Source organism: Vipera berus (assembly GCF_964194415.1).
Source record: "Vipera berus genome assembly, chromosome: 1".
NCBI classification, from domain to species: domain Eukaryota; kingdom Metazoa; phylum Chordata; class Lepidosauria; order Squamata; family Viperidae; genus Vipera; species Vipera berus.
The window spans coordinates 244296614-244314683 of NC_138202.1; the positions used below are offsets into that span (position 1 = coordinate 244296614).

Sequence of the window (18070 nt, forward strand, 5' to 3'; positions counted from 1 at the left end):
CTGATTTCTGTTCAACTCATGGAGCTCCTAGATTTCTTACTTGATAAAGAATCCATTGCACTGATTGGATCCAATGTAGAAAGAAATAGCTCTTCAAATCTGCACTGAAGTTTTAGAAAGCTAACTTGCTTTAGGTTGCAGCTCTAAATACTGTCAAATGTATTAAAAAATGGTCAACAGATCCCAAAAAAATAAATATTATGACTGACAAAGCGAAGAAAAGTTTCTTGGTGTGTAGATTTTTTTTTGCCTTTTGGTTTTATAATGGTCTTTGTTCTTGGGATGTGATATCAGCTGTCCAAAAAGAAAACATCCCAAAGTTGCAATTAACAGCTGACATAACACTCTAGAAACTTAGTCTTTGAAGACTGTGTTACATAAACAGACCAGTGGGAACTCTTCTAGCAAGAAATTAAATTATGGCTATCATTTGCATGATTGCCCAGTGTCCCTCATACAGCATTTTACAATGTCCAACCTCCTTTTACTTAACTGAAAAATATTTTTAAAATGTTCTATTTAACTTTTAAAATATGTAAAACATTTTACATCTTAAAATTAATAGCTTACATTTTAAACTCACCTATAAATATATCTGTGTAGTTATTTTTTAATTCAAATAAAAATTAAATGAGATGAAGGGAATGGAAGCTGGAATACCATAAACAAATTAAATCTCTCTTTTTTTTATAAACAGTATGTTGCTTAATATTTTGGAATGTGTGCAATAGATGCAGGAGTGGAAATATATGTTTTTTCCGTTGTTATCCTCACGTCCCTCTGCCCTCCAGAAAATCCTCTCAGAACAAAATGAAGTTTTGCACAAGGGTTCCTCTTTATATAAAACAATAATTCAAGATGGGAATACTCTTAGATAAGGTAATTTTGTACCCAAACACCAATCAGAAGGGAGTTCTGACCTCCAGGATAGGGTAATACTAATATGAATACTTCCGTGTTGGAAGCACTAGAGCTTCTGTGGCAAAATGATTCGCCCAGGGCAGGCATGTCAAACTGCCAGCCTTTGGGCCGGATGCATCACACTAAAACTGCGTCCACCCATTGCCGGCAATGGGGAAAAAGTTGCGATACCTCACGTGACATCGTGACATGCCTGGCCCAGGGGGATGAGTTGCCCAAGGGGATGACCAATTAGGGGCTCCTTTCACATCCCCATAAAATTGCCCACCAAAGTAGTATCCATTTATCTACTTGTGGTTGCCCACTTTTGAACTGCTGGGTTGGCAGGAGCTGGAGCATGTGACAAGAGCTCACCCCGCCCCAGGGCAGCAATGGGTCTTGAGCATGAAGCTGCTGATCGTCAGCCCAATGTTTTAACCTTGTGGGTCACCGTGTTCCTTTCCAGGATAGGGTATTGAAGAGCTACCAGAAGGACAAGATGGGTGGAAAAATGAAAAGTGAAATATTGATAGAATGGGGTATCTCTTACTCTTATAAGCAATTGGTTTAATCAGTGAAATTTATAGAGTAAAGTTATAGAGTAAGGCTGTGCAGAGCTTTGAAAGTATGAATCGGAGATTTAATGAAATTACTTTTTCAAATGCAGGCTACAAAGTATTTAAGGTGCCATGTTGAGTCAAGATGCCCTCAAATCATTTGGAGAACATTGAAGAAAATTTGGAGATAAGTTTTTTTTTTTGTCCCCTAGCTGTATGAGCAGCTTTTTACACATTTTTCCACAAAAGATTTTTGACAGAACAAAATACACAAAATAAGTACAAAAGCTCAGGGCTTTGCAACTTGTACAAGACTTTAAATTAGGATTATGCTTTCAACTGTGATTTCTTGATTGATTAAAATGGTGATACTTTTTCACCAAAAAGCTAAAGCAATGCATATTATTGACTATATGGGGAAATTTGCACATAGGTTCAGAGTATTTGAAGATCTGGAAAGTATCAAGAAATATAAAGAAAGACATGTATTCACATTTTCAGGCAACTAAAGCAACACCCTCTCCCAAATTTATATTTTTTGATGCATAAAACAATCTTTTATTACAGCAGTAGATCATTAGCAGAGCTATGCAAATGCTCTACGGTCTTAGCAATTCAGCACCGCCTCAAGGTAACTAATCAGTAGTTCATTAACAGATTTAAAGAACCTAGCAATTCAGGAAAACCCTCAATTTGTCCATTACTAATATAATAATGATGCCCACAATTATTCATTCTAGAAATAGCTCAGCTGAAATAAATTTGTAAAAAGTAGCTGGAATATTCAAACTGAGTTTGGATTAGTAACATTTTTGAATTCAGAGAAACTAAGATAAGGATTACAGAAAGACTTATGCTCACAAAAATAATAAATATTAATAACAGATTAAAATAGAATTTATAAATGAAAGCATATATTTTCATTCAGGAAAGTTGTGCTAAGTGCAGACTGAACTGCTTTAAAGGAGAAATTCAAGCCTACAGAATGAGTTGAAGCAGGTGGTTAAGCTAAAAGCATTTTCATTGCTGTTACCTATTACCGGCTTTTGGCAAACAGCTCAAGCACAGCCAAACAGAGTAGCTATACAGTAAATACTTGTTGCTCCTGAATCAATGGTAATAGTAATAGTTGAGGAATCTGACTTTGAAAGTACAACTTTGTATACTATAAACTTTCAATCGCATATTGACCTAATTTTGAAACTGATTTTATTGTTTACATAATGAATTTAAAACAATGGCATTAATGCACCCAAGAGGACTAAAAAATAAATATTTCAAGTCTATCTGATTGTATTATATAGGGGTAAGAACAGGGAAATATACTGAATTAATGTTTCAAGGCTGACATATTCAGATGGGTAGCATATAAATTTAATAAATAAAAGTCATCAGAATTTTGGAGCCTCTTTTCTAAAACGATTCCTATACTTTTAGAAATGGTTCCTGGAGTTCCCCCCCTTCCCACAAAAAATTGCTTCTGATTAGGGGTGATGTATATAAAATACTGAACAATTGAACCTGCTAGGAAAAAGCCATCAATGTTAGTATGTATAAGTAATCCATGACTTATGATGGCAATTATGAAATTCTGTTGCTAACTGATACAATCATAAAGGGTGACCTCATTGCTTTCTAATGGCGCTCCCTGCAGTCCCAATTGTCATCATTAAGCAAATCCCACGATTGTTAGGTGGGTCGACTTCCTGCCAGCTTACCACAACTAATTTTGGTGAGGAAGCTGGATCAAAGTTGCAAGTCCCAAATACCATTGCTGGGGGGGGGGGGAGAGAGAGGAAGGGGGAGGGAGGGAGGGATTGTGGTAGTGCAGAATAGGCTTGATGGGGTCCGTAAGGTCCAAGGAGTTGTGCGAGATTTGGAAGAGTGTGTGAGGGGTGCAGGAGAGATGAATTGCAGTTCAGGGAGAATGCATGAGAGATGTGGTTTGAGTCAGATGCATGAGGGTACCAGGAATTATGCAATAGGCACAAGTCAGATGTGTGGGAGGCGTGGTGAGGGCTTACTTGCTGCACATCATCTATTTACTTTGGTTTATTAATAATTATAAATTATAATAACATACCTTCCAATTGTGAAATATTTAATGTATTTACTTCTGAAGATTACTTCTATTCAATTCTAACAATGGTTCTTTGTATTAAAAGTTCTTTGTATAAACTTTTTATGCTCATTTAAATTTATGTATGCCTAAATTACCAGGACTATACCAAACTATTATAATATTTAGCAATACCACTCCTGCTATACCTAAAAATGATCTGTCTACTCTGTCTGTCATCTGCCTGCTTATTTATCTCCACCCACCCACCCACCCAATCACCTAATTATCTACCTACTTACCTACTAATCTACCAATGTATTGTACTTATTATGTTTGTCTTTCAGTCAAATTTATATGATTGCTAAACTCCATAAAGACTCTGGATGGTGTACATTAAAAACAGTGCAATACTGAAATAAAGAAAAAATAACAATAAATGTCTAGGAAACATTCAGACTATAGAGTCCTGTAAGATTATCACCATCCACCTTAATCCAATGGCTGGGAAAAAAGCCAGGTTGTTAGGGAGTTGGCTTTTCAAACAGGAATAGAATGTCCAAGAAAACTCTTGATTGTGCCCCAGTCCTAAACCTCATCCAGGACAAAAAATGGAGAACATCTGGGATTAGGGGCACAAATAGTTAAAATTATGTGGTTTTGCTGGATTGAACCTGAGTCTATTCTTGCAAATCTACATCTTCATAGCTTCCAGACAGTAGGACAGATTGATTTTATCACATGGATAGCCAGGGTCAAGATGTACAATTAGGTGTCATCAGGATATAGATACCTAATCCAAAAATGACAGATGACCTCACCCTATGGTCTCATGTAGATGTTAAACAGAAGAATGAAGTCCATTGAACTCTGAGGACTCCACAAATAAGGAGCCTCGGGTTCAATTTTGCCTCCTTTCCAACACCAACTGGAATTGCCCACAAACCACAAATCACTATACATTCCCACAGGAAGTTCAGAAGGATACCATGATTAATGTTATTGAAAATTAAGAGATTAAAAGAAACCAAGATGGTGGCATTGTCCTTTCCCAGTTCTATCAGAGGCCACTGACAAGCCTGTTCAATGTCTCTGTGTACACTTCATATGAAATCCAAGTCACTCTAAATAATCCTTTTCCTTCAAAGCCCTCTGGAGCTCCAGCCTGATCACACTCTCAATATCGGAGGGGAAAAAAGATCAAATCTTTTTACATTGAAACCTCCCACCCAATCTTGCTACATATTTATTCATAATTATGAAAGATAATTACTTTTGGCCAGTGAGTAATCAATCACCCAGGAACAGGAGCAAAAAGTATTTAAAGGTTTAGTCATTACTCCAGCATCTGTGTCAATAGATTCACACAGCTGGCATGCAATACCTGGTTTGATGATCTCTGGGACATCCAGAATGTTGCCAAATGAAGCAGTTTTACGATGGCCTCGTTTAGGTTTGGAAAAGGCTGAAAAAACATATATACACATACAATACACATGCAAACGACTATAATGGTAACACAAATCATTCAGACTAGAACTGCTCTTTTATAAATTTAATTTGGTTAAACTCATGCAAACAAAAGACATGCAGACTAAACTGCATAGCTTTCCATTCATGCTTAAAACAGTAAAGCATTTGTTAAGAGCAACATTCATAACTAGGATCAACAATATAACAAAATACATTATTAGTTATAGTTAGAGACACAAAATTTAAATGAACAGAGTAGAAAAAGTAACAAGGAAACAACAAACCCTAGCTATGAGCGACTAGAATTTTTTACTGACTGCCCTGTAAATGTATATTATATGCATAGATAGCTTTTCACAATTTGGGAAGCAAAATAAATGTAGTTAACTAATGTAACAAAATGTAAGCTACATACTAATATGGTTCAAATATTTTGACTATAAATTTTTGAAAATTTTTGAAAATGATTACATTCAATATTTTTGGCATTTTAAATTTGTTTCTCTTGTGAAAGAGGCATAATCAGCCATTGCCATAGTATTAAGGATAAAGGTAAAGGTTCCCCCGCACATGCGTGCTAGTCGTTTCCAACTCTAGGGGCCGGTGCTCATCTCCGTTTCAAAGCCGAAGAGCCAGCGCTTGCCTGAGGACGTCTCCGTGGTCATGTGGCCGGCATGACTACATGCCAGAGGCGCACGGAACGCTACCTTCCCACCGTAGTGGTCCCTATTTTTCTACTTGCATTTTTACGTGCTTTCGAACTGCTAGGTTGGCAGAAGCTGGGACGAGTAACAGGCGCTCACTCTGTTACGCGGCACTTGGGATTCGACCTGCCAAACTGCCGACCATCTGATCGACAACCTCAGCGTCCTAACCCACTGAGCCACCGCGTCCCTAGTATTAAGGATAGTATCACATAATTAATAAGATTTAGGAAAGAGTACATATAACTGCTAGAAGTAAATTCTGGAATTACAGCTGTTAATGACACTAGTTAACATAAAAAAGATATACAGAAGAGGTGATGTTTAAATATTAAATTAGAACCTGTTCTAGATTAGGCAAATGCTATCAATATGGCAACTGATAAAACATCTCCCAAGGGAGTCCTAACATGAACTACAAAGAACACTTTTTTCTGGGCAAGTTTGTTGAACTGGTGGAATGGATCTGGATAAAGATTCTGGACCCTTCAGTTAAAGATTTAAGGTGTGTTGCTTTACTCTCAGTAATTTGTAAAATAACACACAAGTGAGATTTACTTCTTCCACTAGTCTTTTAATATAATTTATTCTTAAAATATTCTAGCTGCAATAATTTTTTATTTATTTGGCAAATCTGAGCATGTTTCTATTAGTTAAGCAGTATTCAAGAAACTTGCTTCCTCACGGATTTATATGAAAATAAATCCTTTATCTGGAAATTTCTCCTATTAATTATGTTACTTGTTTATGTTGCCAAAACTGTCCAATCCTAACACTAAAATACTGTTTTTCATCTTCACTATCTATATACCACCAATGTCAGAAGCTGGTGTCAAAATGAATAAGAAACCAGAAACAGTTCCAGTATATACTGTATATATTTGCTATATTTCTCTTAGTGAGTAGTCACACCTTTTATGTAAATACTTTACAACATAGGTAAAAGATAGTTGAGATATTTAACAATAGTCTGGGAGCCACAAAACGTGCCAATGCAATTGGACCTATGACATGAAAGGGTAGGGCCAGAAATATATATTTTTTGGCTTTTCTTTGAGTTTCACTTCTCTGAAACCCACTTGTTTTCTCATTCTTCAGAATATTCTATTTTCTTCTTCTTCCCATTCAGCAGGCTGCCTTGGGAAGGTTGGATCATTTAATTTTGCCCAATTCAATCAATTACAAACAGGATTTGATTAAGAGATGCAGCTGATACAAGGATCACTGGTTGATTGCTCAGGAATGAAGTATGAAGACATTCTAAGTATTTACCCACTACTGTTACGCTTAGAATAATAAAAAAAGACTAAATCTCAGTGATAGACATTTAATTAACCTCTAGAAAGTTTGGCCAATAGTTCATTAGACATAAACAACAGAAAAATTACCTCATAAAAAGAAATGATTGCTTATTCAGGGCATGTTAATAGATTTTGAATGTCAATCATTGTCTAGCATTTAAAATACACTACACAGATTGATAAGACTATTATTATAAACTAATTTTGATTTTTGTTATTGATATGATAGCCTGTAATTTTGACCCTTATTAACATTATAGCTATCTTATTAAGGCATGTTTATGCTATAATAAATTAACATTAGAAATACTTAGCTCTTAAATTGAAAGAAATTGATAAAATCGTCTTATAACGAACGGTACACTGTCTAGAGTCACTTCTTGTAATGTGGGCAGCCATATAAATTTAATCAGGCAATTAATTGACAAATAATAGTGAAATATGAACAATTATTTGCAAAACTAAAAATGTTATACAAAAACCCTAATCTACTACTCAGGGACAGAAAGAATGTGGAAGATGCCTGGTTCAGTAGAAATATCCTACTGATGCAAAAAATAGAAAATTTCAGTGACTTTCTTGCTTCCTGTGTACAATGCATCTCTTTCCTTTGCTCCAAAGGCCTATGGGACATTCCTGAGTTGTTGAGCATTATCAAAGCAATTCATTATCAAATGAATTTCACACAGAGAAGCTTCATGTAAAAAAAAGGTCTCTATTGAAAGTCAGTGTTTGTATTGGAGGGTGACTATGTCTGGAGATATTATAGGGCACAGGTAATGTGCTTACCCTTGTTCACACAAAAGTCTTAATATTTTGTAACATTTGGGAAGGGATTAACATAAAATGCAATCTAAAACTTGACTTGCAGAGAAATATATATGATTTTCCTTATTTTAGCTCTTATACAGCTCTATCTTAGAAAAGCTGATGGAAATTTATAATGTGGCACAACCAGGCAGCAGGATGTCCATGGATAATTTATCTAAAACCTATTACACCAGAGATGCCCAAAACGACAGGGACCGGTGCCATGGAGAAAGGTTTTTCTGCAGACCAGAGGGGGTGTGGTTTTGAATACTGCCTGTATCCCGAGGATGGAGCTTTGCTTGTTTATGCGGCCCGCTTGCTGGCACGTTGCAGACCGATGCGTATCCACGGACTGGGGGTTGGGGACCCCTGTATTACACTACAGAACATAAGCACTCCAGTACCATTGTTGTTTTCTAATATAATTCAAACATATACTTTCTTCAAGCATTTTGATTTTGCTTATTTCTGATGGGGCAAAAATGAGATTTGCCATTTTGGAATGTTACCCCAATTTTTTGCCTTAAACTCTATTTCCCCCCCCCCATCAAGTTTATGGTCTCTGGCTCTCATCATTTTGCTCCTGTGACACTGGCATTTAAAGGAAAACACTGTAGTCTTAAAAAAAGTTATCTGATTTGCAATTCATATTTCAACCTTGCAACAACTTAATCTCCTTTTAGTCTGACTGCTTTGTTTTGGAGAGATGAGAGTGTTATGGGGTGGCATGTTTTTGTGGCAACAGCCATGGACTGTAGCTATTGTGCAGGAACACAATATACTCTCAAAATGACAAAGGTGTTCCTAAAAACATTTGGGAAGTTAAAAAATAATACCTTTACCTGCAGAAGCAGCAATTCTTGCTTCAATTTCTGACATGTCAGCACTCATTCGCTTGCCTTCTCCTGAAACATGAGTTGACTGTGGTCGCCCACGAACATCTGACAAGCTCTCCACACTACTACCACGAGACGGAGGTAAACTCAAACGGCCCGGTTCTCCCTGTAAAAAAATAATTGTACTGATTTCAGGAATAAACAAGAATAGCATATTTAGAATATTTTTCCCATTTTTAATACTGAAAATGTTATGAAAACCTATAAATATAACAACATAGGAAGAGAAAAGCTGTAAGGAACCTTTCAACATTTTGCAAACCTACATATTATCACAAAAAACCTGTGCTGATATATACTTTGTCATTTTTTATTCTAAGCTTTAAAAAAGTTATGAAGTCTTAATATCATTTATACCTGGGGCAAATCATCTTCTGCTTGTAGGGGTGGCAGGTTTTTTTTTATATGTTCTTTTGTTGCCACAAGGATCACAATGGATAAAGAAAAGTTTTGGTAATGTTTTGAAATGGGTGAAGTTACGATTTCCTTCTGTGTTTTGTGGGAATCTGAAGAAGGCCAAATAACAATAGCAGATAGGAGGTTACCAAAATTTTGACAGTCTATTTTAAGGATGGAAAATGATATTTGAGGGTGCCATCCTGCTCATAACTTTATAAATAAAGGATTATCGTACCATTTTGCTTCTAAATAATCTCAAATACAAATTTTTACATTCTTACCACCTGCTTCACTGAATTTTTCATCTGTTGGGCCAATTTTGTTTCCAAACGTTTAATGGTGTCATTTGTAGCAGTTCCTTGAAAATCATTTGCTTCTATGTTGATATCACTTTTGTTACTGGTATTTGTGGAGGTCATGTCCATAAATGAACCTATGATTTTTAAAATTATTTTGTTTTAGTTAAATTATGATTATGTGCTTTTAAAAAACTGGTAATATTCTCAATGTCCCCATAAATGATAAACACGGACAAATCTCAGCTCTGCAGCCCTGTAGCTTCTTCCCACTAACAGTGTGTTTCTTGCGAGTAAAAGGCTATCTTTCCTGGCTTAAAATGTATGAGTTTGATACCTGAAACATATAACCTGCTTACCTGTACTAGTAGCAGAGTTGCTTTGGCCTTCATCAGAATACTGACAGGGATACTGTAGAGGTTCATCAGCTCCTGGAAAATACTGCAATGAAAGAAGACTATATTAACAAAATATTGTAACTTCCCATATTACAAGGACCAGTTTTAAGAAAAGTACCTGAAAGCTGATATGCTCAATTTGTTTCCAGGACAATACTGTAAGTTGTGATTTAGTCAATGAATTTATTATTTAATAATTATAACATGAAACAATGACCAGGATAAGCAATTACCAAAAGGTACTTAATAACAAAAAGGGCTAATATATTATTACTTTTGTTTTTAAATCAAATGCATTTTTTCTTTTATCTATAGCACTGGAAAAATGATATTTATTGTATCAATAAAAATACACTCTTATTTAAGTATGACTACAATGAATTAGAAATTTCTGTTTCTCTACAAACAAAAAGCTTCAGTGGAACAAGGGGATCTCTGATTAATTTGCCTATCTAACCAAAATCATTTTATTTTTCTGGCTTTTTAAGAAGCCACATTTTTAAACACTTTTTTGCATTATAGCACCAGAAGTACACTTGGTTAAAAAAAATCCTTATAATGCTTGCCTGTCCTTCTTTTAATATTATTTCAGAGTAATTCAGAGTATTCCTCTTTACAACTGTGTCAAAGAAAGGGCAGGAATAAGAAAACAAGTCTGATTTTGGAACAAACCACTAGATTGTGTTTTGTTTTGTGGAAACTTTGTGTTAATTACTGTATTTTTCGGACCATAAGATGCACCTGACCATAAGATGCACCCAGTTTTTAGAGCAGGAAAACAAGAAAAAAAAATATTCTGAACCAAATAGTACCGGTATACTAGGAAGGAAGGAGGGGAGAGAGAGAGAAGGAAGGAAGGAAAGAAGAAAGGAGGGAGGGAGGAAGGAAGAAAGAGAGAGAGAGAAAGAAAGAAAGAAGGAAGGAAGGAAGGAAGGAAGGAAGGAAGGAAGGAAGGAAGGAAGGAAGGAAGGAAGGAAGGAAGGAAGGGAGAAAAAGAAGGAAGAAAGAAAGAAGGACAAAAGAAAGAAAGGAGGGAGGATGGAGGGAGCAAGGAAGAGAGAGAGAGAGAGAGAGAAAGAAGGAAGAAAGAAAGAAGGAAGGAAGGAGGGAGGGAGGAAGAAAGAGAGAAAGAGAGAAAGAGAGAAAGAGAGAAAGAAAGAAAGAGAGAAAGAGAGAAAGAAAGAAAGAAAGAAAGAAAGAAAGAAAGAAAGAAAGAAAGAAAGAAAGAAAGAAAGGTACCGGTAGTTTCTTTTCCCTGAATAGGTTTTCTAAGATGCCGAAGCAATTTCAAACAATTAGCAGTATTACTCTTGCAAATGGGAAATCATTTCCAATAAACTACGCAGAGAAACCTGCAGGGACAACTCCTCACGGCTTTGCTGGGGCAAGTCGCCTATGAGGTTTAGTTTAGCAAAAACTATTTCTTTAGCAGTGAGGTAAAAGAAAGAAAATGTGCCCGTGCGGGGAGGGGGGAGGCAGTCAGAAGGCATGGCACGCACGTCCGTATTTCTTCCCCTGCCGACCAATCACAGGGGCGGGGCGGAGAATTCCACGTCTTCATTCAATCACGTCTCTCCAATGGAGCTGATGGACTGCGTTGACTGAACGGGAGACAAGTGTTTTCACTTACCTTCAGACCATAAGACGCACCTCGTTTTTCCACCCACTTTTTTGGGGGGAAAAAGTGCGTCTTATGGTCTGAAAAATACGGTATTTTAGGTCCCTCAGAAGGCCGTGAAAGATTGCCTTCTTTCTACTCATTTCTAAAATTTGTCTTCACTCTATCAAATTCATACCTTCTATTTTATATTTCTTCAAGAAACCAGGTTATTTCAGCAATATTTAACATTTAAATATTATACCTGCATCAAGTGTGTCATTATTTTGACTATTTCCTCCATGGAAGGTCTCTGTGAAGGATCTTTAGACCAACAGCGAGTCATTAAGCTCTCAATAGGTTTGGGTAAATTTTTTATCAGTGGTGGCCGTGTACCTAGTAAAAAATATACAATGTTTATAAACAGTAACATTTTAAAGAATTATATGCATCTCCAAAGAAGTTATTTGGCTCTAATTTTATTGAACTAGCTTAGGACAATAACATATTTTGCTGAGGCTATTCTGTTTCCCTTTCCCACTTTACACATTAAAACTTGTCATAATCCTGAACATAAACAATTATTTTACCCCTTTATTGAATTACTCATGATGAAGAAAAGACTAGTTTCCAAAACAAAATTTGAACTGAACTTCACATTCAAATGCTGGACCTACTCTAAACTATCAGTGCTTCCAATGCTTAACCTTCAATCATTGTTCGACCATAATTCTTATTGCTGGTCCAACTAGAATTAATGAAAGTAGGAGTCTGATAACGGCTGAAGAAATATACTTGTGTACTTGTTATGCATTCTTTTTCAAACTGTTACTCTCATATATGAAGAACAAAAATAAGGAAAATATGACTATATTATAATATTGCTATATTATTATATCAGGGGTAGGATATAAGCACATTTCAAAACATTAAAGTATTTCAACCTTGAAGCAAGATGAATTTGTGTTCCATAGCTTGAGGAAAAATAGTTCTGTCCTATCCTCAAAAGAAGGAAGTTAGACTGGGACTTCCGGTGGCTCCGCGGCGACGGAGACAGCCTTCCCGGGCTGCCCGCGGCTCAGCTGTTGTTTTTTCGCCCGAAACAGCGCCGATCAGCTGTTCGGGCGAATTAGAAGCCCCCTCCTCGGGAGAAGAGGAGGGGGTGAGGCCCCAGGTAGGGGTAGAGTTCTCCGGGGCCGCCTGAGCTTGGAGCTTGGGCGGCTGAAGGATTGAACTCCCCCGAAGCCTGGGTTGCTCCCAGCTGGCCAGCGTCTCTGCTCCGGATTTCTTGGAGCAGAGCCAGCCGTCTGCGACCACCCCTGCCTGAAGAAAGGACTATGGATTAAAGGAGCAGGCAGAGCGGTACAAGAGGCAAAGGTGAAGAGGATTATTTTATTATACTCTCGAGCTTGATGGACTTTTTAAACTTTAAGTGAAAGTGCGTCACAATTGAAAAGTAAAAGATGGCGGCTAAACCTCCCCCTAAAACTCTTCGGAGTGGTGGATCTTCTCCGGTGCAACAATCATCGTTACAGGCGCTGCATCCTCCTGATGTACTGACACCGAAGGATTTACGAGATGCGCTGGATAAACATGCCCAGGTAATTCTGGAATCAATTAACCAATCAATGGCTGATAAATTTGCACAGATGGAGGAGAAATTGGAGAAACTGGAGGAGAGATTAGAAGAGAGGATGGAACAGAAGTGCAGCGTGATGAAGGTAGACATTTTGTCCTCAGTGCATAAAGTGGCGGAATGCGTGGAGGATTTAGATGAAAAAGTGGATGATCTGACTCAAAAGAATGCAATATTAGAAGTTAAAGTACGGGAGAATGAAAATTTAAGAGACAAAATGGAAAGGGAGTTAAGCCTTGCTCAATATTACCAGATGCAGTTTGCTGTTAGAATCAGAGGTTTAAAAGAGAATATTAAGGAAGATTTAAAGCAGCTGGTTTCTGAGGCTTTTGAAGTGGTGTTGAACCAGCCAGCATCTGAAATAAGAGCAGCTATGGATAAAGTGTTCCGTGTTAACTCATGGATTGCCAGACAGAGAAAGTTGCCTAGAGATGTGGTGGTTTACTTTGCAAAAAGAGAAATTAGAGATGAAGTTATACAAGCTGCCTATGATGCTAAAGTTGTGATTGCTGATCAAGAAGTCTTGGTTTTAAAAGAAATCCCTCCAAAGATTTTAAGGAGAAGGAAAGACTTCACATTTCTTGTTCAAGAGCTCAAGCAACGAGATATAAGGTTCAGATGGGAGATTCCAGATGGGCTGATGGTGATGTATGAAGGCAAAAGGTATCGGTTGATTACTGTGAAGCAAGCGCGTGATTTCTACAATACTGTTTTAAAAGCAACCCCATTAACACTTCTGGAAGCTGCAAAGGGATCTGGAGAAGGTGAAGGAGAACATCAAGAGGAGGAAACAGAGGAAAACGGTGCTGGAGGAGATCAAGCTATAACTTCTTTGGATGATCCTAGAGAGCAAAGGGTAACGCGTGCTGCTTTAAAAAGAGCAAAGAAAATAAAAGAACAAGACCAGCAAAAGTCTTCAGAATCTTCACAACGTACTTATAGCCAAGCAGTGGGAGGAGCACGGCCTAAAGAAGATAGTCCTATCAAAGCAGTGCTTCAAGAGCTTTGGGAGGATATGCATGGCAACTAAATTTTTGACTTGGAATGTTAATGGACTAAATTCACCACAGAAGAGAAAGAAAGTTTTTCAATATTTAAAACAATTTAAGATAGATGTTATATGTTTGCAAGAAACGCATATTAGGGTTATGGACCAAAAGTTTTTATTGAACTCAAGATTGGGCACGCACTTTGTCGCCTCTGCAATGAATAAGAAAAATGGAGTGGTTGTTTATGTTAAAAGTGCCATAACAGCGGACTTAATTGAAGCAGACAAGCATGGAAGATACGTATTGATAGACTTGTTGCTAGAAGGCAAAAAGACGCTTTTAGTTGGACTGTATGCCCCTAATCAACAACAACAACAGGCTGACTTTTTTAGTTTACTTCATACAAAACTTACTCAGTTGGATTACAAATCTTTTATTTTTATGGGGGACTGGAATGGTGTTTTGGATGTACAGATGGATAAGGCTGGAGCTTTTAAGCGCATTCCAAGTCATGCTAGACTGCCTAAATCTTTTTTTGAAATGAAGGATGACTTGGAATTGCGAGATATTTGGCGTGAGAGACACTTGCGGGAAAAGGATTATACTTTTTATTCTGATAGACATCAATCTTTTTCGAGGATTGATTTTATTTTGGTGACTAATGACTTTTTTTTGAGGACTAAAAAGGTGAAGATTTGTGCAAGAACTATCTCTGATCATAGTCCAGTTTGGTTAGAGATTGATAAGGAGAAAAGAGATAGGCGCTCGTGGCGCGTAAATGAGAATTTGTTTAGAAATCAGAGAAATGTGGAAGAATGCAAACAGCGGATGAAGGATTTTTTTGTAACTAATATGAACAAAGGTACCTCTATGGATATGGTGTGGGATGCTAGCAAGGCATACATGAGAGGGGTGTTGATATATATGAATAACAGACATAGACGTGTTGTGGAAGCCAGGAGGAAAGAACTGGAGAACGAAATAAAGGAAAAAGAAAAGGCTTTGATTTTGAACTCAGAGGATGTGAAGATTAAGGAAGGAGGCTATTAAATTGTTAAGAGGACAATTTGATAAATTAATGGCTGACCAAGTGGCAACCAATATGCGGTTTGCCAGGCATAATACTTTTTGCAACGCAAATAAACCAGGTAGATGGTTAGCTTATAGATTGAGGAAAAAACAAAGGGCTTCTAATATAGATAAGATTGAGCACAAAGGAAGGGTTGTGTTTCAACAGGACCTTATCAAGGACGCTTTTGTGGATTTTTATTCTAAATTATATGCTAAGGAGAAAATTAATGAAAAAGACATTGATATATATCTGGAAAATGCTAGCATTCCGGCTCTTACGCAAGTACAAAAAGAAGGGATTAACCAACTGATTACAGAAGAAGAAATTTTTACAGCAATTAAGGAATTGAAGGTGGATAAAGCACCAGGTACGGATGGCTTGACTGCGGCCTATTATAAAAATTTACAATTAGAAATGATAAAACCGTTAAAGGAACTGTTCCAGACAATTCAGAGGGGGGGAAAGGTGCCACCGTCTTGGAGAACTGCTTTTATTTCTTTGATTCCGAAGGAAGACCAAGATGCTACTCAAGTTAAAAATTATAGACCGATATCGCTTTTAAACACAGATTACAAGATATTTGCTAAGGTTTTGGCTAATAGACTGATGAGGGTTCTGCAACAGGTGATTCATGGGGATCAAACGGGGTTTATTAGTGGTAGGCAAATGAAAAATAATGTGAGGCATATAGTTGATGTGTTAGAGTTTTTGGAAAGGAACAACCAGATTGCTGCGGTGCTAATTTTTTTAGATGCTGAAAAAGCTTTTGATCAATTGAATTGGAAATTTTTGTTGAAAGTTTTAGAAAAAATGGATTTTGGGGAAAATTTTTTACAACCGATTAGGGCATTATATCAAAAACAAACTGCCCGAATTATAGTTAATAATAGCTTGACAGAAGCATGTAATATTGAGAAGGGCACAAGGCAAGGGTGTCCGTTATCGCCCTTGTTATTTGTGTTGACATTAGAGATATTATTGGTTAAAATTCGGAATTCGGAAAAAATTAAGGGGATTCAAATTGGAGATCAGGACTACAGATTGAGAGCATTCGCAGACGATCTGGTTGTTACAGTGACCCAGCCAGAGAACTCTGTTGTGGACCTGATGGAGATAATAACACAATATGGGAAGGTTTCTGGATTTAAGGTTAATGTACAAAAAACAAAAATCTTGGCCAAAAATATGACATCACCGCAAAAGGCCCTCTTAGAAGGATTAACAGGATTTGAGATTGTTAAAAGGGTTAAATATCTGGGGGTGATTTTGTCGCCCTCTAATACAAAGCTATATAAAAATAATTATGAAAAGCTATGGGGGAAAATTCAAAAAGAATTGGAGAGTTGGGAAAAATTGCAATTGTCTTTGTTGGGACGGATTGCAGCAGTAAAAATGAATGTCCTGCCTAAATTTTTATTTTTGTTTCAAATGATACCGATTCTTAAGAAAGATTCTAATCTGGAGGAATGGCAGCGAGGTATCAATAAATTTGTGTGGGCAGGGAAAAAACCACGAGTTAAACTTAAGATTATGCAGGATACTCGTGAGAGAGGTGGCCTTAAATTGCCTAATTTTAAATTATATTATGAAGCTGCTGCATTAGTAGGAATAAGTGACTGGATTAATTTGACGCAAGGGAGGTTATTAAATCTTGAGGGCCATGATTTGTTGTTTGGCTGGCATGCATATTTGTTGTATGATAAGAAGGTAGACAATGTGTTTAGGGTGCATATTTTAAGGCAGGCATTGCTGAGAGTTTGGAAGAAGTATAGACATAAGTTAAGTTGCAAGATACCATTGTGGGCAATTCCAAAACACGCAATAGAAAATATACATGCTGGCTTTAAACATGATGTGACTACGTACAAGGAGATCCTCAGCTTGGAAAGAAATGTTTGGTGTTTGAAATCATATAGCCTCTTGCGAGAAGAGAAGGTTGTTCAAAATTGGTTTCAATATACTCAGTTACGGGCCAGGTGGAAAGAAGACCAGAAAAATGGATTTACAATGACTGATGAAAATTTGATAAAGCAAATTAGAAACCAGGGACCAGCACATATCAAACGGATATATCTTGCATTGATAGAGATTGACTCAGAAACAGAGCTTGTTAAGGACTGTATGATAAAATGGGCCCAAAACATCCAGGAAGTTATTACAATGGACACGTGGGAAAAGATTTGGGTGAGGAACGTGAAATTTACTCAAGCTCAAAATCTAAGAGAGAACTTTTACAAAATGTTTTATAGATGGCATTTAGATCCTAAAAAGCTTGCAAGTATGTATCCGAATTATCAGCCTAAATGTTGGAGGTGTGGTGATGAGGATGCAACATATTTTCACATATGGTGGACATGTAAGAAGGTTAAGGCTTTTTGGATAAAAGTCTGGTGGAATATGCAGAAGATTTTTAAACAGAGGATAAAGTTTTGTCCGCAACTTTTTTTGTTGGGAATAATTGCAGACGCTACAGTTGTGGACACTAAGTTAATGTTGAACTTAATCACGGCGGCAAGACTTTTGATAGGCCAATATTGGAAGAAAGAGGAATTGCCGACTATAGAAGAGTGGACTTTAAAGGTTTCAGACCTGGCAGAGATGGCGAAGATTTTGGCCTATTTGAAAGATCATTCGCAAGAACGCTATATTATGGAATGGACAAAATGGATTGAGTTTATCCAGAACAAGTATAGGGTTAAGAAGTTTTATGTAGCATTTGAATAAGTCTTCTTTCGTTTTTTTTTCCTTTTCTTATCTTAGTTTCTTTTTATACATATTCAATATTATTAAGGCTTGTTTTATCCTCTATAAGCTAGAGAGTGATGGATTTTAGAGTTTATAGTTGTTAGTATATGATTGTTTATGATTGCTTTTTATATATATACCTTGTATTTAGCTCTGGGAAGTCGGGGGGGGGGAGGGGGGGAGGGGGGAGGTAGGGGGGGAGGACGGAGGGGGAAGGGGGGATTCTTAAAGGAAAATT

General features: G+C 37.0%; 1 protein-coding gene across 4 annotated transcripts in view; it reads right to left on the bottom strand.

Annotated features, from left to right (window-relative positions):
* Positions 1-18070, bottom strand: part of MAP3K7 (mitogen-activated protein kinase kinase kinase 7) — a 43735-nt gene that overhangs the window by 12464 nt on the left and 13201 nt on the right. For 2 of the 4 annotated variants that reach the window (XR_014024581.1, XM_081313502.1), the window contains exons 8-12: positions 11656-11786; positions 9755-9836; positions 9381-9532; positions 8647-8806; positions 4901-4981 (exon numbers count right to left, since the gene is read on the bottom strand). Coding sequence is in view for 3 of the 4 variants with exons in the window: in XM_081313502.1 (XP_081169628.1) it covers positions 4901-4981; positions 8647-8806; positions 9381-9532; positions 9755-9836; positions 11656-11786 (606 nt within the window). In the remaining variant the exon portion in view is untranslated. The remainder of the gene's footprint in view (positions 1-4900; positions 4982-8646; positions 8807-9380; positions 9533-9754; positions 9837-11655; positions 11787-18070) is intronic. The other 2 variants (XM_081313503.1, XM_081313504.1) reach the window with 2 other exon arrangements.